A 26,608-nucleotide genomic window follows, 5' to 3' on the forward strand; every position below is an offset into this window, starting at 1 on the left:
ATAAACTGCAGTCTTTTTTCATGTTAATATAATACTGAACCAATTAAAAAAAAAAACCTTACTTTGTAGTTTCATTAATTGGTAGATAATCCCTGAGAAGATTCCAGTAATCATTCACATATACTATTGGATAATATCCTCCTGATAGTGCATCAAATTCTATATCTAAGTGAGAGGAATAAAAGAAAGAAAAACATGATAAATTAAAGGATCATACAATAAACTACAATAAAAATTTCCAAATTTGCAAAATATTAGACTACATATCATAATATTTACTGGAAAAAATATTTATTCATTGGTTTTGACAGATACGATACTGCCACATTATAATGTGCAAGCTGGAATACACTGACCAGAACAATCATAGGATTACAGCACATTCAAATGATGTGTGTTTACATGTTAATATTATGATATACATACCTCATGATGTAGCTAAAGCTAAGTTCCAATCAGTACATGTAAAAAAAAATGTTCAAAGCAACTCCAGAGTGAAAAGTAACTGAGACTTTAACACGACACAGAAGAAAAGTACTATAAGCTTGCAGTAACAGTCCATGGCACATACACGGCCAACTTTGGTATGTGAAGTTTCCAGGCTAATTAAGTTCTGTTGGACAAACTGCAATACATCCTTCTAGGGTATCCCTAGCATGCTTGATGGGATTTGGGACAGGGGAGCAGGCAGACACTAATCCATGTTGGCAACACCTCATCTTCCAATATATTGTTAACCAGCTGTGATGTATGCGGTTGGGCACTGTCATCCATCAGGGGGAATTCTTCACCTATGGCACAGAACCAGAAAAGAAAAGTACTACGGGCTGTAGGATCTCATCTCCTTACCAGCATGCAGTAAGAGTCCTGTTCCTGATGGTGTGGAGGTCTGTACGATGAGAGCCTAATGCCACCCCAACCCAGCAATTCACTTGCACCAAACTGTGTTCTTTTATATACACAGGATTGTTTCTGGCTCCTCTTTTGTAACACAAAAAAGCAGTGAGAATCTGACAATAGATTGTAAATGGCCACATCTGAGATGAACACACAATGCCATTTCTCACCAGTCGAATTATGATGTCCACATTCTTCCGGTCGTATGATATTGGAAACCCAATGGAACACATACTGTAAATCTTCTTGTGTAAACTAACTTAGAAATTGTTGTGCAGATTATTTTGGATGGTTATGGTTGACAATGTTACTGTTACTGGGTATCACTGATAACCTGTAACAGGCAAACCAAATGTAGCTTGACATTGTGACTTTCCTTGATGACTCTGCACACAGTAGACTTACGCATACCAACTGAGATGATATTTTCATATTGCCTTCACTATGAAAATTTCCAGGGGTGTTGTCTCTTGCAGTTGTAGTTCAAGAATGAGAAACCTCAGTAACAGGGTCAAGTATTTATGAAATGGTCCGATGCTGAATTCGCGAGTTCTCAACCTGTATTTGTTTGAAAATTTACTAATTTACAACTCAGTCCCTGAAAGTGAGATGGCACTGATCCAAATGGATATCAATACAGCAAATTGTTCAATAGCTTATGCGATGAGCCTATAATTGTTTTAATTGGTGTATAAATGTATGAATCAGTGAGAGACAGGTAAAGAGGCTTGTGAAACATATACTTGGAACACTGTCAAAAATCCATCCTTTTAATAAATTAGTCATCCACTTCTGAATAGCTATTGCCTGCAAACCACATATATTACATGGCCAAAAGTATTTGGAACACACATGCGGTTGCAAAAAATGCTTTTAATTCAAAAGCCTAATATATAGGAAGCCATATTTGGTCCTGCCCTACTTTGAGGCTGTCATGCTTAATGTATTAGGTATGATACCCTCAACCCTCCTGGTTATACTTTATAAAAACTTACTGCAGGTTGGCTGGAATTCACCTCCATTCCTCCTGTAAGGCAGCTGCTAGAGCCAGTTTGGAAGAAGCCGTTTTGGCCACATCATAATCTGTTGTCCCAGTTCACCCATATTGAGCTAGTCGGTCCAACTTTTAGACATCATCATCCACAAATGAGTACTGTATTACACTCACTATATGATAATGAACACTGCTGTGCTGATAATGACAGGGCCTGTTTCTGTAATACTGCCACAGTATAGGGAACATAATTATCCAAAATGTCCAAGTAGGTCATATCCTACATGTCCAAGTAGACATGTCTGCCACCAACAGATTAAGTCTGAATTAACTGAAAGTCTCGCATTATCACAATGCCTCCATTAAACTTCATGTAGAGCTGATACTCTAACAGGAAGTGATTTCTGGGCAATCTCCATGCCAAACATATTCATCAAAACAAAACATTACGTAGTGGGATTCATCACTCCACAACACATTATGACGCTGTTCTAGTATAAAATTTTGTGAACAGCATACACTCCAAAGGACTTTTTGCACTAGAGATTGTAATACTGAGTTTATGTGCAGCTGCCTTAATAATGATGGATATTCCTGTAGCCTGTTGAACTTGCTCCACGATGTTTTTCTGCATTGTATGATACACAAACTATTGTCTTTATCCCTCATCAAGCACATTGTGCAAGTCCACGAAGCTAGCCACATCTACCCCCACCCCCTGTGTCAATGGATCCAAAAGTTGTTACTGTAATATATAAATGTCACGGATGGAACCAAAAATGCCAAATTCATTTTGAGAAGAGAAGTAGCTGAAATGAGCAGCAGACTTGTGAGGAAAAAGGTTAAAGTCTTCTGCCCTCTTCATCACTCCACACACCACAACTCTGATACAGCCAAATGGATAAAGGCATAATTAGAAATTAAGTGCCATTAGAGTAGCAAAATGATAAGAAAATTAGTGAGTTGTGATAGACTTTATGCACACAATAATTTTACTAAATTATCACAGTAAAGGAAGCAGTACTGTGACTGAAGCAGTGTTGACAAACTATTTTTCCAGTGATGATATTACCAACAGCCTAGTGATGCTGATTTTCATGGATTTGAAGTAGCTAAAACAAAGTTAAATGAAAAAAGAAAATGAAAAGAAAAAGAATCTAAATGAGTTATTCACAGAGATAAATGATACTGTTAAAAACATACGTGGGAGTGAAGTAGAACAATGGATTGACTTTGAGCAAATATTCATTGTAAAAACCTTCACAGACATGAAATTAGCAATGCTGTTCTAAGTCCCAAAGTAAACAACAATGGGATAGTGGTGGCAGAAATGTCGCAGCTGATGTGAATAAGAAAATAACACTGGCAGAACCTATTTCCTGTTGTGATGATCTGACTATTATTGGAGGGGAAAGGAACTGTTTACTACTGGGAGGGAAATAATACAGCTATGAAAGGCTAAAAACGAATTTGTGAAAGAATCAAAGTAAGCAGACAAAATTTACTGTTTAAAAAATACATCTGTTGCACCAATCTCTACTTTGCTTCTTGTGCTATCAGTAAATAAAGTAATCATATTTATTACTGGTAACGTTGTATATTTGTGTGCTTCCTTCATAAATGAAAGTTATATACTGTTAGATTATTTGCTTCCGAAAACTATTGTGTTTACAAAGCGCTACTTTCAATTCCAGATAAATCCAAATGTTAGCGAATGATTTTCCATCCAAGGAACACACTGGACATTTTTTCATGTATTACCTAATACATTCACTGTATTTACATCACAGATTGATTCATTGATTTTTTTTCCCAGTTGATAAAACATTTTATAAGTTTATTTCATTGGAACATTGTTCCAATGAAATAAACTTGCTTTTGCAAAGTTGATTGCTAGGTACTTAGACAACATTTAAATTCAGTTCAGGTCAATCAACTGCTGTTAACAAATGCAAACCTTAATAAGAAAGTGTTCGAGAAGAAATTACAAAAGCTACTGATAAGACTAGTGGCAGAGAAGAAAAATGCATAGGATGATATTAAATTTTCAGGGGATGTAGGATCCTACAGTAAGTATAAACTAGTCTGCAATAAAATTACTAAGGGGCATTAGGTTTACTAAACAGGTTATGAGAAGTATCTGGCTAAGAATGCAAGGAAAAGTAGCAAAGGATTCTTTGCTTATGTTAGGAGGGATGAACTATGCTGGTCCACTGATGATCACATATAGGCTGCTGATAAACTGAATAAATATTCTGCCTACACTAACATGTAAACAAATGTTTTAGGGGAGAGGACACCAGAAGTAAACCTTATTTTAAATGGAAATTAAATGATTTTATTAGAATTGAAAGGAATCTGAAATGGAGACCGTAGAAGCTAAAAGTAAATAAAATACTTGGGACCAATGAAACCTAACAATGAAAAAAGTGATTATATTAAAATAAAACAGAAGAGGTAAGCAAACCTTTGGCAATAATAATGGAAGGATAACATATTTAGCATATGTACAAATGTCACCCCAATTCAGAAAGAGGGATTAAAGGGAAAAATGAGTAATTACAGACCTGTAAGCATGACCTTTGTTCAAAAGAAAATAATGGAACTGGTGGTTAAAGAAGTAATGGAGGATTATTTTTACAGGAATGCAAACACAACATAAATTGTGTTTATGGCAAAGAAAAACAGCAAAGAGTTCTTTACATATGTAAACTCTAGAAGGAAGGGGATGAATCAGATTGGTCCACTTGATATCGATGGGTCAACTGTTGATGATCCTGCTCAGGTAGCTAACAAACTGAATGAATATTTTGCATCGACATTCACACATGAGGAGTTATTCAGCGAGGGGAATGCCAGAGGTGTATTCAACTCTGGCAGTAAGCTAGAGAATCTTGTAATAACTGAGGGTAAAGTGGAGGAGAGATTGTTGAAGATAAATACAAGAAAGGCACCTGGGGTGGATGGGATCTATCCAGTTATATTAAAGGAAGCAGCAAAGGAAGTAAGCAAACCCTTAGCCATAATTATGAGAGCTTCCTTGGACTCAGGGGAAGTACCCATGGACTGGAGATGTGCAAATGTGACCCCAATTCACAAAGGAGGATCAAAGGGCGACACAAGTAATTATAGACCTGTTAGTATAACTTCTGTTCCTGGAAAATTAATGGAGGCACTGGTTAAAGAAGCACTGCAGGATCATCTAGATAAGACTTCAGTTATAGCTCAGACACAGCATGGTTTTGTTAAGGGGAAGTCTTGCCTGACCAATTTGATTGGATACTATGATGCAGTCACAAAAGAACTGGATGCAGGGAATAACTTTGATATTATATACTTGTATCTTAGAAAGGCTTTTGATACTGTTGCACATGGAAGACTGCTGCACAAATTGCAGCAGTGTGGCATTGGAGGCAAATTGCTGCTATGGATAACGGGATGGTTGAGGGGGAGAAGACAGAGAGTGGTAATCAATGGACACTGCTCATCGTGGACTAATGTTCTTAGTGGAGTCCCTCAGGGTTCAGTATTGGGTCCATTATTGTTTTCTGTATAATAGACTTCCATCCCTTGTCATGGAAGTTGATAGCCTAAATAAGTTTAAGGCTCAGCTGGACAGGTATTTCGAACGAACAGAGGGGTGAAGTGGAAGTGGTTATTTTTTATTTATTTATTATTATTATTTTTTTTTTTGTTTTTTTTGGCTGATGCTGCATAAGCTTGCTTTCTTGCATCAAATACCTCTACTAATGCTAAATGCTAAAATGCTAAAGTTGTTAAGGAATGATTTTTTCCAACCAAACTGATTAACTACTATGAGATAACCACAAAGGAACAATCTGAAAATAATTCTTTTCATCATATACTGCTGATATCTCCCAAATCGGTTATCTTTGGGATTTGATTTTCACTGGAACTTGAAAATTTCTGGATATATTAGGTGGTTATATATAGCCACATAGTGGTTAAAAAATGAACCACTAGGTGGCAGTGATCACAGTGTGCTGAAGTGGGATTTACTCAAAGAGGTAACTACCATTAGGGGTAAAGGGAAGGGTTATTGCTTCCGTAAAGGCGACTACGATGGACTGAGACAGTATTTAAATTCTATACAGTGGGACCAACTGATGATGTTACCAACAGCAAATTCAAAATGGGAAGCATTCAAAGAACTTATCTTGGAAGCTACTAGGCTTTACATACCAACTAAGAAATATTGTTCAAGGTTTAGGCCAAAATGGATGTCAGATGAACTAATGAGGCATATGGCAGAGAAGAAAAATGCATGGGATACTTACAAATTAACACATGAAACAGAAGCCTATGATAGATACAAGTTGATATGCAGCCAAGTTACAAAGGAGGTTAGGCAGGCGAAGGCAGATTACGAGAAATCCTTGGCAAGGGATGCAAAGAAAAACAGCAAAGAGTTCTTTACTTATGTAAACTCTAGAAGGAAGGGGATGAATCAGATTGGTCCACTTGATATTGATGGGTCAACTGTTGATGATCCTGTTCAGGTAGCTAACAAACTAAATGAATATTTTGCATCGACATTCACACATGAGGAGTTATTCAGCGAGGGGAATGCCAGAGGTGTATTCAACTCTAGCAGTAAGCTACAGAATCTTGAAATAACTGGGAGTAAAGTGGAGGAGAAACTGTTGAAGATAAACACAAGAAAGGCACCCAGGGTGGATGGGATCTATCCAGTTATATTAAAGGAGGCAGCAAAGGAAGTAAGCAAACCCTTAGCCATAATTATGAGAGCTTCCTTGGACTCAGGGGAGGTACCCATAGACTGGAAATGTGCAAATGTGACCCCCAATTCACAAAGGAGGATCAGAGGGGGAGACAGGTAATTACAGACCTGTTAGTTTAACTTCTGTTCCAGGAAAATTAATGGAGGCACTGGTTAAAGAAGCATTGCAGGATTGTCTAGACAAGACTTCAGTTATAGCTCAGACACAGCATGGGTTTGTTAAGGGGAAGTCTTGTCTGACTAATTTGATTGGATACTATGATGTAGTCACAAAGGAACTGGATGCAAAGAATAACTGATATCATATATTTCAATCTTAGAAAAGCCTTTGATACCACATGGAAGACTGCTGCACAAATTGGAATAGTGTGGCATTGGAGGCAAATTGCTGCTATGGATAAAGGGATGGTTGAGTGGGAGAAGACAGAGTGGTAATCAATGGACACTGCTCAACGTGGACTAATGTTATTAGTGGAGTCCCTCAGGGCTCAGTGTTGGGTCCATTATTGTTTTCTGTATTTATAAATGATATTGATGATGGTATATCAAGCTTAATGTCTAAGTTTGCAGACGATACAAAGGTTGGCAGGGTTGTCAAGGACACTACTGACACTATGCTGCTGCAACAGGATCTGGAAAGGTTGAGCAGATGGGCTGAGAGGTGGCAAATGAAGTTTAACATTGACAAATGTAAAGTACTACATATGGGAAACAGCAACCCCAGAGCAACGTATCAACTCTGTGGTACTACACTGACAGTGGTAGAGAATGAAAGGGACTTAGGGGTGGTTGTGCAGGCAGATATGAAGTTCTCTGAGCAGTGCAGACGGGCTGCAAGAGTAGCTCATGGAGTATTGTCAATGATATACAGGAATTTTTCCAGCAGGGATAAGGAGGTGATTATTCCATTGTATAAGGCGATGGTCAGGCCACACCTAGAGTACTGTATACAGGTCTGGAGGCCTCATTTCAAGAAGGATGTAGAGCTGCTGGAACGAGTACAGAGAAGGGCAACAAGATTAGTGAATGGAACAAAGGGGTGCTCTTACGAAGAAAGGCTTAAGTTTTGCAAATTACAGTGTCTGGAGACTAGGCACCAGCGAGGTGATCTGATAGAGGTGTATAAAGCCTTGAATGGTTTAAGCATGCTCAATGCTGATGGGATTCTTCCTCTGGCTCGGAAGAATCACCTGAGAGGGCATAAATTCAAATTGAGGAAAGACAGACGTAGGATAGACGTGCGGAAATTTGCCTTTAGCCAGCGGGTGGTTGGTTGGTGGAACAGACTTCCATCCCTTGTGGTGGAGGTTGATAGCCTAAATAAGTTTAAGGCTCAGCTGGACAGGTATTTTGAACGAATAGAGGGGTGAAGTGGAAGTGGGTTTTTTTTTTTTTTGGCTGATGCTGCATAAGCTTGCTTTCTTGCATCAAATGCCTCTATTAATGCTAATACTAATGCTAATGCTAATATTTAAAAAAAAAAAATATATATATATATATATATTTCTATGCTGAAATGTGCTTTATATTCAAAAACCCAAAGTACTTTAAAAAATAAAATTAATTATTCCTGAGAAAATAATTTTGCCCAGTGTCAAGCATGTTAGACAAATACAATCTTTTTAGCAATAGACAAGGACCTAGGTATAAGCATTTTGAAAGGATGCACTGTCTGGGACATTTCATTTTATTTCTGGCAGAATGTGGACAATTATAAATGAAAAAAATGTTGCTGCAGTTTCCAAACAACAGTCTAAAAACTGTAAAGCATTCATAAATAGTAAAGTGTTTTGGTGAATTATTACCTTAGTCTCACACTTCATATACAAATCATGTAACTAAGAAACTGAGTAATTCATCGTTTATTATCCATGAGTTATTAATCTTGTTATGATTAGCAATAAGACAATTACATGACCTAACAAAGTAGGCTGATATCATTGGAACATGGTAAAGACTTCAGACTGTGAGGAACTTCATGCTGCACAATCAGCACTAATGCTGATTGTGCAGTGTGTTTATGCAAATGGCCAATCAGAGAACTAAATTTGTAGATTCTCAGAAGTTTCTTAGATTCCCCCATCTTTCTAAAAATAGCCAGAAAATGAGCAGTGTTGGATAAAGTATTGCCAGATTTGGAAAGCTTGACTCTACTTAGATTTCAGTAAAGCTTTTAATACTGTTCCACAGGAATGATTGCTGTACAAATTGGAACGGTGTGGAATTAGGGGCAGGTAACCCTTACGGATAAAGGGATGGTTGAGTGGCAGGGGACAATGAACAGTTATGTTGAAGTCCTTCAACATATTTTATAAAGGTTGCTCTATATCTGACTTAAAGATTAGAACTGAAAATAATTTGAGATTTAAATTAATTACAGTTTGCAATGTAACCTAAGAATATAATACTGTAATCATTCAATAAACAAGCTGTTGGATATTTACATAATAATATGCTGTTTTATTGTAATTTTGAAGATCAGGATAAAGGGCTCTGTACAAAATAATTGAAAAATTATTTGGAAAAAGCTTTCTTGTTAATACATTTTGAAAATTCAAAATTGTTAATTTATATGTCACAAACTGAAATATAGGTCACTTTAAAATAGTTAATTTTCAGAAAGAAAGCTTCTGTCATAGGTTCACAAATTACACTTCATTTCTTTTAGCACAGAATTGCCACCAATACTCAGGGGTGTAAGAGGACATATCAGGGAGTCATCGCTGTGTCAGGGTAACTAAGATTAAGAACAGGTGCATGTATACTTGCATGAATATCAATGCTAGGTGTTTGGAAAATAAATTTGATGAATTTGAGGTGTTGGTCAAAACATCAAAGGCAGATATTTTTCGGCTATATCGGAGACATGGTGTCACACAGATAAAATGAATGCAAAATAGGAATTTGGGGAGTACAATGTGTACAGGAAGGACAGACAGGATACAAAGGGAGGAGGGATTATGCTACTCGTTAAGTCAAAATCTAAGGAAGTGCAGCCAGTTGACATGGGTGGACAGTGCAGTGTTGAGTCATTTTGTTGTGACATAAGCACTGGGAAAGAAAAATTGAGAGTAGGAATGTGTTATAGGCCAAATGACTTTGATGAGTATAATGAACAATTCTACAGACAAATAGAGTGGGCCAGTAAATCAGACTGTCTTATAATGGGGGATTTTAATTTCCCAGATATTGACTGGAACTTGTGGGTTGGTACTCACACGCTAGTAAGATTTTTGTGAATTTGTTGGATGACTGTTTTCTACAGCGACATATTCAAGGGGCAACCAGAAGGAGGAAGACTCTTGATCTGATTATCAGCAGATTATTCATGCATTAAGAATCTGCAGATAAAGGAACTACTAGGTAGTGGTGATCACAGTGTGCTGATGCAGGATTTACTCAAAGAGGTAACTACCACCAGGGGTAAAGGGAAACGTTTTTGCTTTTGTAAAGGTGACTATGGTGGTCTGAGACAGTTTTTATATTCTATACAGTGGGACCAACTGATGATGTTACCAACTAAACAACAATATTCAATATAGTGGGACAAACTGATGATGTTCCCATTTAGAATTAGCTGTTACCAACAGCAAATTCTAAATGGGAAGCATTCAAAGAATTAATCTTGGAAACTACTAGGCTTTTCATACCAACTAAGAAATACTGTTCAAGGTTTAGGCCTAAATGGATGTCAGATGAACTAATGATACTTGTGGCAGAGAAGGAAAATGCATGGCATACATAAAAAATAACATGTGACACAGAAGCCTATGATAGATATAAGCTGGTCTGTAATCAAGTCACAAAGGAGGTTAGGCAAGCAAAGGTAGATTACGAGAAATCTTTGGCAAAGGATGCAAAGAAAAAGCAAAGGGTTCTTTACTTATATAAACTCTAGAAGGAAGGGGATAAAACAGATTGGTTCACTTGGTATCAACTGTTGATGATCCTGCTTAGGTAGCTGACAAATTGAATGAGTATTTTGCATCTACATTCACACATGAGTAATTCTGTAGGGAAGTGGAGGCCAGAAGTCTATCAAACTCTACCAGGGAGCTAAATGATTTTGTAATAACTGAGGGCAAAGTGGAGGAGAGATTGTTGAAGATAAACATAAAAAAGGCACTGTTATATATCTGGTATATTAAATGGGATAGCAAAGGAAGTAAGCAAACCCTTAGCCATAATTATGAGAGCTTCTCTGGACTCAGGGGAGATACCCATGCACTGGAGATGTACAACTGTGACCCCAATTCACAAAGGAGGAGCAAAAGGTGACAAGTAATTACAGACCTGTTAGTTTAACTTCTGTTCCAGGGAAATTAATGGAGGCACTGGTTAAAGAAGTACTACAGGATCATCTAGACAAGACTTCAATTACAGTTTGGACACAGCGTGGGTTTGTTAAGGTGAAGTCTTGTCTAACCAAGACCAATTTGATTGGATACTATGATCTGGTCACAACGGAACTGAATGCAAAGAACAATTTTGATAAAATTTATACTTGGACCTTAGGAAGGCTTTTGATACTGTTGCACAGGGAGGACTGCTTGTCAAATTGGAGCAGTGTGGCATTGGAGGCATATTGCTGCTATGGATAAAGGACTGATTGAGTGCGAGAAGACAGATTGGTAATTAATGGCCATTGCTCTTCATGGACTAATGTTATTAGTGGGATCACTGTTGGATTCATTGTTGTTTTCTGTATTTATTAATGACATTGATGAGGCATGTGCAAGTAACTCTTGCACATACCTCAAGAGTTCTTATCTGTTTCCCCAACTGGACATATTATCTAGATGCTCCGGGGGCAGAAACTTTCAAGTGAGCAGGTAGCTAATGCCAGGGAAGAGAGCCTAAAACACTTCAAGGGTTGTGTTAGGGTAGTTAAATATACAAGAACAGTAAGTCTTAACTGTTCATATAGTAATGTTAGAAGTGTCGTCAATAAAATGAGCGAATTCGAACTCCTGGTTAAAACAAGTAACGCGGACATAATAGGGCTTAAGGAGACGTAGTGCCACCTGGAAATTGGGGATGATGAGTTTCAGTACGGCTTGTATAATGTATTTAGGAAGGATAGGGTAGATAGAAGGGGTGGTGGGGTAATGCTTCTTATCAGAAGCAGCCTGATTGCAACGATAGCTTTCCTGGATTAAGACGTTTCACATGCTAGTATAGAATCTGTATGGCGTGAGATATTTGGAAACAAAGGTATAATGTGAGTAGGAGTAATCTACAGACCAGGTGATTGTGAAGTTTATGACAAAAGCCTCTACATGCAAATGGAATGGCAAGTAAGCGTCAATGTCTTATTATGGTTGATTTCAATTTGCCTCTAATTGATTGAGGTAAATGGGAAGGAAACTCGACATTGGAACCAAATTTTTAAATCAACTAGATGACTGTTATTTGTATCAACATGTCAGGGAAAGTACTAGAGAAAAGAATATCCTAGACCTCATCATCACCCATGAATCAGATGACATAACAGGGCTGACAGTAGAGGAACCAATAGCAGGAAGTGATCACAGAGTTCTACGGTAGATGATGATGAGAGAGGTAGTAGTAATAGGCAGCGGAATGGGTTTTAATTTCAGAAAAGGAAATTATGATGCCTTAAGGTACTACATGGCCTCTATTAACTGGAAAGATATCGCACAGAGAATGAATACAATTGAACTGTGGCATGCTTTTAAAACATTAATCACAGATGCCTTGAATGCATATTTACCATTAAAAAAATAATCCACGAGGAGGGTTCCACGTTGGATGAATAGTGAAGTTGTCACATTACTTGGGCAGAAAAAGGTGACATGGAAAGGTTACAGAGCAATAAAAAGTATTGAATCTTATAACAGCTATAAGATGATCTGTAATACAGCCACAGAAAAGGTTCGACAGGCAAAGGCAGGTTATGAGAAATCACTAGCAAACAGAGCAAAGAGGGGGGGGATAAGGAATTCTACACATATATCAATGCCAAGAAGAGCAGGACAAACCAGATCGGACCTTTATGTAAGGGGATAATATTAAATACACCAGCTGCCGTTGCAGATGAACTCAACAGTTATTTTGCATCGATATTTACAAATGAAAAACCTTTTGTGGCAATGGGAAATTGTGGGAGCGAAGTTGAAAAATATGTAATTAATGATATTGAAATTTTGCAAGATTATTTAATGAAAAAAAGTTTGAGCCTACAGGCCAGTAAGGCTCCTGGAGTTGATGGAATATACCCTATAATCTTAGGGGAAGCGGCAAGTGAGTGCATTGAACCATTGAGGCTAATTATGCGAGCATCACTAAACTCTGAGGAGATTCCGTTAGAATCGAAAAGTGCCAATATATCTCCCATACATAAGGGCGGCTCTAAGAGTGAAGTGGGAAATTATCGACCTATCAATCTGACTTCAGTGGTAGGGAAAATCATGGAGGCAATGATCAAGGGTGTTGATGGAATATACCCTATAATCTTAAGGGAGGTGGCAAGTGAGTGCATTGAACCATTGAGGCTAATTATGCAAGGATCACTAAATTCTGAGGAGATTCCGTTGGATTGGAAAAGTGCCAATGTATCTCCCATACATAAGGGCGACTCTAAGAGTGAAGTGGGAAATTATCGACCTATCAATCTGACTTCAGTGGTAGGGAAAATCGTGGAGGCAATGATCAAGGGTGGAATTCAGGATCATTTGGATAGAATTGAAATTCTCAAGGATTCTCAGCATGGTTTTGTAAAGGGAAAATCATGTTTAACAAATCTGGTTCGCTTTTTCGAAAGGGTCACTCACGAGCTGGATTTAGGGAATAATTTCGACATTGTTTATTTAGATTTCAGCAAAGCTTTTGACTCAGTCCCACATGAGCGGTTGCTTTATAAGCTGAAACAGGTTGGAATCACTGGGAAAATCCTTAGATGGATAGCAGGATGGATTCAGGGTAGGAGGCAGAGGGTTGTGATAAATGGCAATTCCTCAGATTGGGTTGATGTAAGAAGTGGGATTTCCCAAGGATCAGTATTAGGACAACTGTTGTTTTTAATTTTCATAAACGACATTGATGAAGGGATAGAGGGCATGATGTCTAAATTTGCAGAGTAGTTAATGATCATTGTCAAGGTGAACTTCTTCAGAGAGACCTAGACAGACTTCAGGAATTGTCAGAAAAATGGCAGCTATGCTTTAATCCAACAAAGTGTAAGGTATTACACCTGGGAAACAGTAATCCCAAAATAACTTATTCACTTGGTGGAGTTGAACTAAACTCAGTACTGGAGGAAAGGGACTTGGGTGTTACGATACGGTCAGACATGAAATTCTCTGAGCATTGTAAACAGGTTGCAAGGATGGCCCATGATGTTCTATCGAACTTTTGCAAGTAGAGATAGGGACGTGATAATCCCATTAAATAAAGCTTTTGTTAGACCACACTTGGAATACTATGTTCAAGTATGGAGACCGTACCTAAAGAAAAACATCGAATATGTGGGTTGCAGAGTTTGGAAACCTTAGAGGAGATTTGATTGAGGTGTTTAAGGCTCTGAGAGGCATCAGTAAATGAATGAGGACGAAATTTTCAAGATTATAAAAGATGCTAGAACTAGGAGACAAAAATTCAAGTTATGGGGAGAAATGTTTAGATTAGACTGCAGGAAGTTTTATTTTAGCCAGCGAGTTATAAATTGCTGGAATAAGTTGCCTACATGGGTGGTAGAGGCTGAGAGTTTGGGGAAATTCAAAGATCATCTGGATAGTACCATCGAGTGAGGGAAGCGCATAGGATGATAGGTTTAATTTCCTTTTCTCTTATTAATTATTATTATTATTTATTTTTTTTGTTTAATTTTTTTATCGGTTTTTTTTTTTTTTTTTTGGCTGGTGCAGCATAATCCATAGGCTTTCTTGCACCATGCGGCCATTACTAATACTAATATCAGGCTTAATGTCTAAGTTCACAGACAATACAACGTTTGGCAGTGTTGTTAATGACACTAATGACAGTACACTACTGTACTGTCATTAGTGTCACAACAGCATCTAAGTTAAGCAGATGGGCAGAGAGGTGGCAACTAAAGTTTAACAGTGACAAAAGTAAAGTACTGTCTATGGGCAGCAGTAACCCCTGCTGCCTATATGTAGGAGGGGTTACTGCTATTAGTCCACGAAGAGCAGTAACCCCCCATATGTAGCAGGGGTTACTGCTCTTTGTGGACTAATGTTATTAATGGAGTCTCTCAGGTTTCAATGTTGGGTCCATTGTTGTTTTCTGTATTTACAAATGACATTGATGATGGTATATCAGGTTTAATGTCCAAGTTTGCAGACGATACGAAGGTTCGCAGGGTTGTTAATGACACTAATGACAGTACACTGCTGTAACAGGATCTAGAAAAGTTGAGCAGATGGGCTGAGAGGTGGCAAATGAAGTTTAACATTGACAAATGTAAAGTATTACATATGGGAAGCAGTAATCCCAGAGTAATGTATCAACTCTGTGGTACCACACTGACTGGTAGAGAATGAAAAGGACATGAGGGTAATTGTGCAGGCAGATATGAAGTTTTCTGAGCAGTGCAGACAGTCTGCAAGAGTAGCTCATGGTGTATTGTCGATGATATATAGGAATTTTTCTAGCAGGGATAAGGAGGTGATTATTCACTTGTATACGGCAATGGTGAGACCACACCTACAGTACTGTATACAGGTCTGGAGGCCTCATTTCAAGAAGGATGTAGAGATGCTGGAACGAGTACAGAGAAGGGCAACAAGATTAGTGAATGGAACAAAGGGGTGCTCTTACGAAGAAAGGCTTAAGTTTTGCAAATTACAGTATCTGGTGACTAGGCACCTGCGAGGTGATCTGATTGAGGTGTATAAAGCCTTAAATGGTTTGAGCATGCTCAATGCTGATGGGATTCTTCCTCTTGCTCAGAATAATCACCTGAGAGGGCATAAATTCAAGTTGTAGGACAGATGTGTGGAAATTTGTATTTAGCCAGCAGGTGGTTGATTGCTGGAACAAACTTCCATCTATCGGTGTAGAAGTTGACAGCTTAAATAAATTCAAGGAAGAACTAGGCAAACATTTGGAGCAAATGGATGGGTGAAATGGGAAGGGTCCCCCCCCTTCGGCTAATGCCGTATAAGCTTGCTTTATTATTAGTATTAGTAATGGCTGCATGGTGCAAGAAAGCCTATGGCTTATGCTGCACCAGCCAAAAAAAATAAATATATAAAAAAATAAAAAAACGAATAAAACAATGATAAAAAAAATTAAATAAATAATAATAATTAATAAAAGAAAGGGAAATTAAACCTATCACCCTTTGCGCTTCCCTCACCCGAAGGTACTATTCAGATGACCTTTGAATTTCCCCAAACTGTCAGCCTTTACCACCCATGTAGGCAACTTATTCCAGTAATTTATAACTCGCTGGCTAAAATAAAACTTCCTGCAGTCCAATCTAAACATTTCCCCCCATAACTTCAATTTATGTCCCCTAGTTTTAGCGTCTTTTATAATCTTGAAAATTTCGTCCTCATTCATTTTACTGATGCCTCTCAGAGCCTTAAACACCTCAATCAAATCTCCTCTAACATTTCCAAACTCTGCAACCCACATATTCAAAGTCTTTCTTCATAAGGATGCCCTTTTGCCTATCTCACCAGGGGAGTTACCCGTCTTTGCATCCTTTCAAGAAGCTCGGTGTCTTTCTTTAGGTGCGGTCTCCATACTTGAACACAGTATTCCAAGTATGGTCTAACAAAATCCTTATATAATGGGATTATCACATCCCTATCTCTACTTGCAAGTTTGATAGATCATCAATAGGACACCATGGGCCTTCCTTGCAACCTGTTTACAATGATCAGAGAATTTCATGTCTGACTGTATCATAACACCCAAGTCTCTTTCCTCCAGTACTGGGTTTAGTTGAACTCCATTAAGTGAATAAGTTATTTTGGGATTACTGTTTCCCAGGTGTAATACCTTACACTTTGTTGGATTAAAGCATAGCTGTCATTTTTCTGACCATTTCTGAAGTCTAATCTAGGTCTCTCTGAAGAAGCTCAAGCTTGACAGTGATCATTAACTACTCTACCAATTTTAACATCATCTATCCCTTCATCAATGTCATTTATGAAAATTAAAACAACAGTGGTCCTAATACTGATCCTTGGGGAACCCCCACTTCTTACATCAACCCAATCTGAGGAATAGCCATTTATCACAACCCTCTGCCTCCTGCCCTGAAGCCATCACGCTATCCATCTAAGGATTTTCCCAGTGATTCCAACCTGTTCCAGCTTATAAAGCAACCGCTCATGTGGGACTCAGTCAAAATTTTGCTGAAATCTAAATAAATAATGTCGAAATTATTCCCTAAATCCAGTTCGTGAGTGACCCTTTCAAAATAGCGAACCAGATTTGTTAAACATGATTTTCCCTTATTTCATTGTTATAAGTGTAATAATTAGCAGCAAATTTTAATGGAAATAACCAGCAAAGTAAACAACTCAGTTAAATCATGATAGGTAATTGCACATCAGTTATTAATCTCATAATTATGAATGCATTTCCTCTTCTCTCTAAAAATACATAAAAATATAATGATATACCAGGCGGTTGTAAAATAAGTTTCCCTATTCAGGAAACCCTAGTGTCAAAGCGATAGTGCTGTGAAAATCGGTGGATATGTCATTTAGGGTATGTGGAAGAGATTTGTAGAAGAAGAAAAAATTTTAGTTCAAAGTTCTGCCAGTAGGGGAGAAATTGGCACTGTAAACATGACTTAGGATTAGATTTTAATACCAGAACTTAGAAATCTACAGATATTGTTCTATGAAGAAGCTCAAGCTTCTTGAGATGACATTCTGAAAATGGATGACTGTGTGTGACACAGTTTTGTAAAGTATCTCATTGGGGATGTTGGCTACATACTGTTTAATGCTTGCTTTCAAATTGACAAGCATCTGTATGCTGCCATGGTAAACTCTGTCTTTCAGGTATCCCCATAGCCAGAAATCACAGGGATTGAGATCTGTGATCGGGCTGGCCAGAACTGCAGAAAATCTCTAGAAACGATGCAATCATTTCCGAATGTTAAACGGAGTAGTTCCTTCACTTGTCAACCAATGTGGGGAGGGGCACCATCTTGCACGAACACTATGGTCTACGAGAATTGCCTTCCTTGCAGAGCGGGAATAATGTAATCTCTTAGAAGAGCATAGTACCGTGCACTAGTTACCGTACACCTTACAGGGCCATGAGGTGTAGACTCTTCAAAGAAAAATGGTCCAATTATAAATTCTGCTGTGAATCCACACCATACTGTAACGTATGGACTTTGTAGTGGTCTTTCATGCACAGCAGATGGATGAGAAGTTCCCCATATTTGGCAGTTTTGTGCATTTACAGCCCCATGAAGAGTGAAATGTGCCTAATCAGACCACAAGATCATTCAAGCACATGTATCATCAAGTTCCAGAAATCGTAGGACAAAGTCTATTCGTTGTTGCTGATCACAACACTTTAATTCTTGCACTAGCATCTATGGGAACCAGCGTAAAACTATTCAAAGCACTTTACCTATAGTACACCAAGGAAGGTTCAAGTCTCTTAAGACATCTCTGGCAGGGACTACTGACTGGTAGTGTTTCGCATTCTGACCATTGCAACCACCACTTCATCCACTACCTTCATTCCAATAAGTGGTTGTCCCCTGCCTGGAATTACACCTAACTCCCCGGTCGGTCGCCTCAAATTTCTTTATTAGTTTTCGAGGCCCCACTGACGTCAAAGGTCCTTTATGCAAACCTTCAAGTTTCCAAGATTCACTTAGTGCTGCATTAACATTACTATTATTCTGGTAGAACAGTTTTACTAAAAGAGTATGTTCCTTTTCTGTTGTTGTTTGGTTTTTAGGAGCATTAGCAACTAAGGCCATATTGCTCCGGGGATATGCAGTGGTCATTCCCTGACCTTTCTGCTTCCTCAGTATTTGGTGGTCACGGGCTCGAACCCCGGTTTAATCAAGAAGCGTATGCTACACACTGCTGATCCTGCCCGCCTGGCTACGGAGGCGCCTCCTTTTCTGTAAGAGCCATAATGGTTATTGACAGTGGCGTTGGCCTTTCTGCTTTTATCTAACAGGATGTCATTTGCATAAGCAGCATGCCTTGAAGTAAATGACAACTTTTACATACATGCAATGCTGTTTTTCCCCTGGTAATTCAAACTAATTTTTTTTCTTCTACAAATCAGTTCCCCATACCGTAAATGACATACCCACCAATTTTCACAGCACTAACTCTAACTGTTTTGACACTAGGGTCTCCTGCATAGGGAAACTTATTTTATAACCACCTGGTATTTCTACTTATGTAAAAAGTAAAAAAAATTATCAGTGAAGATGCTTATTAATAATACAGTGAAACTCTTTACATTCATCCAGAGGTGCCGGAACATGCCCTTGTACCCAAGGTGTGTGGTCATCAATAACATTAATAGTCACGTTAGGATGCCAATGTGACATTATTTCCAAAGGTGTTTCTTCAGCTTTCTAAAAATACAAAAAATAAATAAGTTTTTATGAGAACTTTTAACATTTAAAAAACTACAGAATGTATAAACATGGTGAAAGGCCCTTAGCCAGCATTTAAATGTTTGTTTTTCATATAAAGTTAACAACATATCTTAAACACTTAAAAACTGCAAGAGATATCTTAAAAATTTTTTCAAATTATTCTTGCTACTTGTAGTAGTTTAACCCCGGAACATTTTTTTCCTGAAAATATGCCATAACAGATAACCTTTTTTTATTTTACAGACTAAAAGTATACCTAATGCTAATATTCATTGTATAGTTTTTGTGTTTTTTATAAATTTTTTAGTAGAAAATACATGGGAGTAATTAACCCATTTAGGCTATCCCGAGTTATCTCGTGCCAAAAAGTTTGCAAATTATACAGATTTTTTAAATAAATTAGCACTTCAGCTAAAAGAAAGGAACAGAAAAACTCTTCACTACTCATTATATAAATAAATTTAAAAAATTAAGTGGAACGCACAAGCAATAACCTCCCACAACAAGCAATAATCGTGAACTAACTACATTGACACACTGCTGTCGCAAGTGGATAGTCGAGGTAAGCATCGCTTATGAGCAGCAGTTCAAGAGGGTGCCGAAATATTTTTCGATATAGTTTTCTAATTGGTTAACACTTATCAGTATTCAGTATTTAGGGCGGCAAATTTTATTTTGCTTACTGGCGACACATAGGAATGCACACTACTGTTCTGACATTGCTGTACAATAAGTAAATATAAGTAAAATGAAAGCCAGTTGTCTGCTGCCAGACGTAAGAAAATCCTCAGAAATCTCGGGATTTATCTGGCTAATGCAAAATTAGCCAGATCAATGCCCGAGAAAATACATTTCAGTACTAAATTTCGAAGTATTATTGTTTGGTTTGGGTATTATTGTATCCCGAGATATTTCATGTAGTTCCAAATAACATTTAAAACTAAAAACGAGATACCTCGGGATAATCCATGAAGGGGTTAATAATTTACATTTTTGTATATTTTCTGAACTTCAATAAGTCAATATTTGCTTTCAAATACTAACAAAAGAAGGTTCATTAATGTACACAGTGCATTACCACTCAAGCATATTAAGCAAATAATAATAATTCCTAATTTATGACAAAAAAAGGCGAGTAAAATATGTCGTGCATAAAAGAATGACTTTTATGCACGACATATACAAGGCCTGTTTTCTAATTTTATGCACAAATCAAGATCATTTCATTTCTATGCATCTACTACTTGCCCATTCATTTTTGAGCATATGGCAGCAAACGATATCCACTGCTTCAGCTACAACATAATATATATGAATAGCTGTGTTTGTTTGTTATTTGGTTTTTAGGAGCATTAGCAACTAAAGCCATATTGCTCCGAGATATGCGGTGGTCATTCCCTGACCTTTCTGCAACCTCCGTATTTGGTGGTGACGGGCTCGAACCCCGGTCTAATCAAGAAACATGTGCTATGCACTGCTGCTCCTTCCCACCTGGCTACGGAGTCGGCTATATGAATAGCCTATAAATAATAAATAATAATTATTTCTATTGGTTGGATTTTGGTGAAATTTGGAAAGCCTCGCCAAATCATTCTAAAAGAGTTTAGAATGATTTGGCGAGTTTAGATGGATTTTCATGAAATCCATCTTCTGGAAGTAGGGTTATAACATGCTGACATATTGACAAAGAAGTAATTGTCAGGCTTCTATTAGTCCAATTTTAATGAAATTTGGGATATACATTTTTTAAAATAAATCTTTCAAAAAAACTCAAATATAAAATTTTAGTAAATCCATCCACTGGGAGTCATGTTATTACATGCGGGTGGACAGATGAGCAGACATGAAGACAATAGGTGCATTTGTGTAAGTATGCTCATACAACACCTAAAAAATGAGCAAAATGCAATGATTTTTATGCACAAACTCAGAACATTTCATTTCTGTGCATCTGCCATATTTATTATTATTAGCCATATGGTGCAAGGAAGCCTGAGGCTTATGCTGCACCAGCCAAAAATAATTTCTGAATTACCGAGAGAGAGAGAGAGAGAGAGAGAAGTAGAAGAGAATCACCCAAGAAAGAGATAAATTATGATATCCATTGCCCTTTCATTCCTCCAACTAGTTGTTTATTTGTTGTAAGGGTGGTTTTAGGCACATCAGTGACTTAGGCCATATTGTGCCGTATATATTATGTCTGTTAACTGCATGTGTTCTGTGATCAATCTGCTGTTTGCTGGACAAAAAACAGGAGTTTCTGGGAAATAAAAATAATGCTATCCTTGTATGATGCCAAACTCAACTATGTAGTGAAAAAGGCCCATAAAAATTCCTCTCATTATCGATGGTACTCGAACTCGGGTCTTTTCAATATAGTGTGAGGAGGACAGTGATTCTACCAACAGCTATATTGAGGGCTTCAACCATCACATGGCAACAAAGACAAGTGTTTCAGCTACAACATATGGTATATGGATAGCTAATATGTATGAAAAAAATTAAATGATAATTGACAGATTTCTAGTGGTCCAATTTTAATAAAATCTGGGAAGGGTCAACATATTCTTAAGAGCAAAATATAAAATTTAAGAAAAATCCATTCACTGAGAGTAGAGCTATTACATGCGGATGGACAGAAAGAATAATTATCAGATTTCTATTAGTCCAATTTTAATGAAATTTTTTTAGATAGCTCAACAAATCTTTCTAAAAGGCCCAAAATTGTTTGTTTGTTATTTGGTTTTTAGGAGCATTAGCAACTAAGACCATATTGCTCCGGGGATATGCAGTGGTCATTCCCTGACATTTACGCATTCTCCGTATTTGGTGGTCATGGGCTCAAACCCGGGTCTAATCAAGAAGTGTGTGCTATGCACTGCTGCTCCTGCCCACCTGGCTATGGAGGCGCCAGGCCAAAATTAAAACTTCATGAAAATCCATCCACTGGGAGTCAAGTTATTACATGTGGATGGACAAAAAATAATAATAACTGTTAGATTTTTATTGGTCTCATTTTAATGAAATTTGAATGGCTCAACAGATCTTTTTTAAAAGACCCAAATATAAAATTTCATCAAATTCAGTCCACTGGAAGTTGAGTTACATGCAGACAGAGGGATGGACATGATGAAGACAATAAGAATTTTATGCATATATGACAGTGTGTCTAATTATATAAGTTAAAGAGAAAAACAAGCTAATTAAATGAAAAAATGTGTTACAGACATATGCACAAAGGTCAAGAGTGGCTGCAAATGAAATAAGAGTAACATGTAAAAGAGAGCATATTGATATAGCTGCATTCAAGAATTCTATAGGTGGAAGGAACACATTACAGGCTGCCCACTTTCTGCATGGGTGTTGTGTGTAGAAGAGGAAGATCAACAAGCAGCAACTGTGATATTCAGCAGGGACCTCACTGAACAGTACTGAATTGTTGTGCACAAAAAGCTGGATTAATTTTGTTTTTCATTTGCTGCATGTACTGTCACAGTCAAACTGCTATTAATATCAACATTGAACAAATAGAAACAGCTCACTTATATGAACATCCACTTATCTTTGCCATGGACTCAAATGTGAGATCAACAACATGGTTCGATCACCAGACTAACAAGTGTGAACTTCAATCAGATGAGTTTCTAGCTGGCAGTAATTCAGTGGTTCAGAATCTTCCTAGGTAGTAAAGTATTTTTTTTTAACATAAATGAGGAATCAAATACAGTAAACCCCCACTATTCGCAGGAGTTACGTTCCTGAGAAATGCCGCGAATACCGAAAACGCGAATACTGAGTTATGGCTCCCATAGTAATAAAGGGGTTACATTCCAAAGTATGAAATATATAAGAAAAACTAGTCTAAAATTTTGTCTATGTATGTATTATATGTACCTTCATAATATGACTATGTACATAGACAGTACATAATGAAATGCAAGCATATGGCATCGAAATGAAAATAAGAAACAATTTAATATTAAATGTAATATTTATTAGAAATTTCAAAGAAATCTTTCAAACCAGTGCCTTTGCTAGCTAAAAAACTTATCCCGCCAGTGCTATCACCAGTTTCGATAAAATTTTGATACAGGAGTTTTGCCTTTTCACGAATGATGAGTGAACTTAACGGAATTTTATTTTGAGTTTGGTCTTCTATCCACAGATTTAAAGCTTTTTCCATTTTTTCTAATTTAACATCACAAGTTACAGAGCAAATTTTTGAAGCAATTAGCGCGTTTTCACGGACACTACGACGGATTTTTTCTTCTGATTTTTTGATTGATCGTACCATCGACTCATTAATTTTATAATGTTTTGACCGGGAAAGATAATTTTAGCCACGCCCATGTTTTTTTATGGTGGAAAATGTTCACGGCGCTTTAAAATTCACATTTTTTTTAGGTTTCATTTTATATTAAATCAGCGACTGCGAATAAGCGAAAACAGATACCACGAATAGCGTGGGTTTACTGTATTGATTTAACAGTCTACAACATTACTGCAGCATGAATAACAGAGAATTTGGAGGTAAAAGCAGACTGGACTTTTAGTGACTACTGGACTATTCTATTCAGTTAGAGGAGAAAGAGTGAGCCAGGTGCCTAACCTTCGGGCAGCTTAATAGGTTTGCATCATATGCAAAATGGGACAAATATGAAGAATGTTGCAATAAATTTGTACATTTGGTTGTTGGAGCACCTCAATTCCATCCTCTCCTGTCAGGAGAGGATGGAATTGAGGTGCTCCAACATGATCTGTATGATGTCTGTTGTGCATTGATGAGACAGAAGAACTGCACGAGAGTTACTGTGAAGTGGTGTTCAGCTGAACTTGGCTGTCTTCAGAAGCTGGTCCACACAGCACAACACAGAAGAGATATCAGTGGAGGACACATTATGGCAAAGAAGAGGAAATCAACTGGTTAGAATTGGAATATATGATGCTAATTAGCAGATATGCATAGTACAGATAAGTCTAAAACATAGACATCAAGGATGCTGGGAAATGAGAATAATATTTAAGCTTTATACAAGTAGGACTAAAATATCAAACAGTGAGATGAACAGTCACACAATCGAATCAAACATTCGATTCGAAATGCCGAGGGAAAGAATAAACCATGGAAAAAAAAACATCTTGGTAATGTTGACTGTCTGTTTGGAGACAATGTAAGTCCAAAAAGCCTAAAACATAGATATTTGGGAACATATAACGAATCTCCAATTAATTTGGAAAAACTGACAGATGTAGTTCATTACATAAGGAGTGCCCAGAAATGGGTTTTATTGAAGGAAAGGTAAGCAAGAGAGCTCACTACCTGATTCTAGAAATTCCAATACAATTCTTTAATAACTGCCTAAGAGATTAGGTCTTTCCATCCCCCATGGAAGGATATGCTGCTAAAACTTCTTATGAAACCATCAAAACCAAAAGATAACAAAATCTTATCAGCCTATAGCCCTTTTATTTTATTTGCCCATATACTTTTATCAGCCCTTTTATTAGGGCTGATAAAAGTATATGGGCAAATGTTAGCTAAGAGAATAAATTACATGGATGCCAACTTAAGTTGTTCTGATAAACAATGTGGCTTCACTCCAAGGTGGGGAACTGGAGGTGCAATTCAGGCTATGAAAAACCACAACTTGGGTTCTAATAGCAAATATGTACTTGGAATCTTTACAGACTTTGAAGGGGCATTTTACTCAATTCAATGAGTAAGTGTTTTAATGATGTTGCGCTTGGCACATTGTTCAGGCAAGTTCAGTAAAAACAGGCAATCTTTTTAGAGTAGTAAAGAAGTATTTTCAGCATCAGATAATCAGTAGGTATGACTTTGTCCATGGGGCTCTTGTATTCAGACCATTAATGTGCAAACTTAGTCTTGAAAGACTGGCTAAAAAAAGAATTTCAATACACACAGATGGAAGCTTATGCTGATGATGATTTGATATTTCTAACTAAGAGTAATTTGCAAGCATTTTGAGAGAATAAAACAACTGGTATACGATGTATAAACTATCATTAAAGGACAAAAATGAAAAGTATTCAAGGGTTATCAATCAGCTTGCAGACCCCCCCCCCAGTGGTGAGATACAATAGGGAGTTTAAAATCTACAAGACAATTACAACACTTAGATCCCTGCTGGACAGATCTTTGAGTTTCAACTCCCACATACCTCATTCAGCAGAAAAGATAACGAAACTTGTGGGCATGATTACATGACTTACTAGAGTCAGCTGATGTGTGTTAAATCAAAACGTGCCGAAATGAATTATATTTTGATTGCTTTATAAACCCTCTAAGCTTTGTAAAATCAATTTCCACAAATGCTTTGTTGTTTGTATTTATGCATTAATTATTTATGATTTAGCCATCATGATTTTATATATACAATACTTTACTAAATAGTAACTATTTAGAAGTTTCTTTTCCTATCATATGTTATACAGTTTTTTTATACACACACATTGGTCCTCCATGACAGTACAGCTGGCATGATACATGTCTGTCTGCCACTCCTTTGGAGAGTTTCTAAAGTCCTCTTCATTCGAGACTATAGTTAGCCAATCTCATAGGGGGTAGATTTTCCTGTGAGTTATTCCAGGTTTTTCACCCAAACAACATGCAAATCAGCCTGTGAACGAACACACACACACAGAAATAATAAACTTGTCTATGCACAGCAGAAGGTTGTTAACACCTGTTTTTTGCATTTTAAATTTCTAGCCATTTTATAGCATACAATACAGCGCAGTATTTTCTCAGTTTACTCAGGCATCTGGGGAGAGGCAATGTTAAATGATTAAAGAGCCTACTTTAATCGTTCTCATGATGATTAAAGCAGAATACGTTTTAATCAATGTAATGTCTACTCACACAATATTCATTATGCTCAATTGGCTCTAACCTCAAATCAGCCTACACTCTACCTGCTTGAACTGCTTCTTATGTTTGGTTGGGTCTACACAAACTGATATTTGGAGTATGAAGAAGATAATCATAAATTGGGCATACCAATTTTATATCACAATTTCTCAGAGGTTTCAAAATTAAAAAAAAAAAAAAAAGCTGCCTTTTAGGACTGGCCAGTTTCTAAATTGGCCAGTTCTGAATGGCAGATAGATGGTTTCATAACTGTACAACAAAATACACAACAAAAACTAACAGCTATTATTCATTGCTTTTTAATAGTATTGTAATAACCATAAAATGATCTATTTACCTTTATATCTTCAGGCAAAGCTGACGTCTTCCCAGTCAATAAGTTATGAGTACGAAGATAACGGCGTTTCTTATATTTATTCAACACTGAAATAAAAAATACCTTATTCTAATTAATATAAGCAAATTACCATTCCT

At 37.2% G+C, this 26,608-nt stretch overlaps 1 protein-coding gene across 1 annotated transcript in view; it reads right to left on the bottom strand.

Moving 5' to 3' along the window:
* LOC150088628 (putative lipid scramblase CLPTM1) overlaps window positions 1–26,608 on the bottom strand; it is a 179,904-nt gene that overhangs the window by 77,049 nt on the left and 76,247 nt on the right. The window contains exons 5-7 of the mRNA XM_090369595.1: window positions 26,472–26,557; window positions 19,101–19,218; window positions 63–165 (exon numbers count right to left, since the gene is read on the bottom strand). Coding sequence (XP_090225721.1) covers window positions 63–165; window positions 19,101–19,218; window positions 26,472–26,557 — 307 coding nt within the window. The remainder of the gene's footprint in view (window positions 1–62; window positions 166–19,100; window positions 19,219–26,471; window positions 26,558–26,608) is intronic.

Source organism: Mastigoproctus giganteus, chromosome 3, assembly GCF_048544385.1.
Source record: "Mastigoproctus giganteus isolate SK-2022 chromosome 3, ASM4854438v1, whole genome shotgun sequence".
NCBI classification, from domain to species: domain Eukaryota; kingdom Metazoa; phylum Arthropoda; class Arachnida; order Uropygi; family Thelyphonidae; genus Mastigoproctus; species Mastigoproctus giganteus.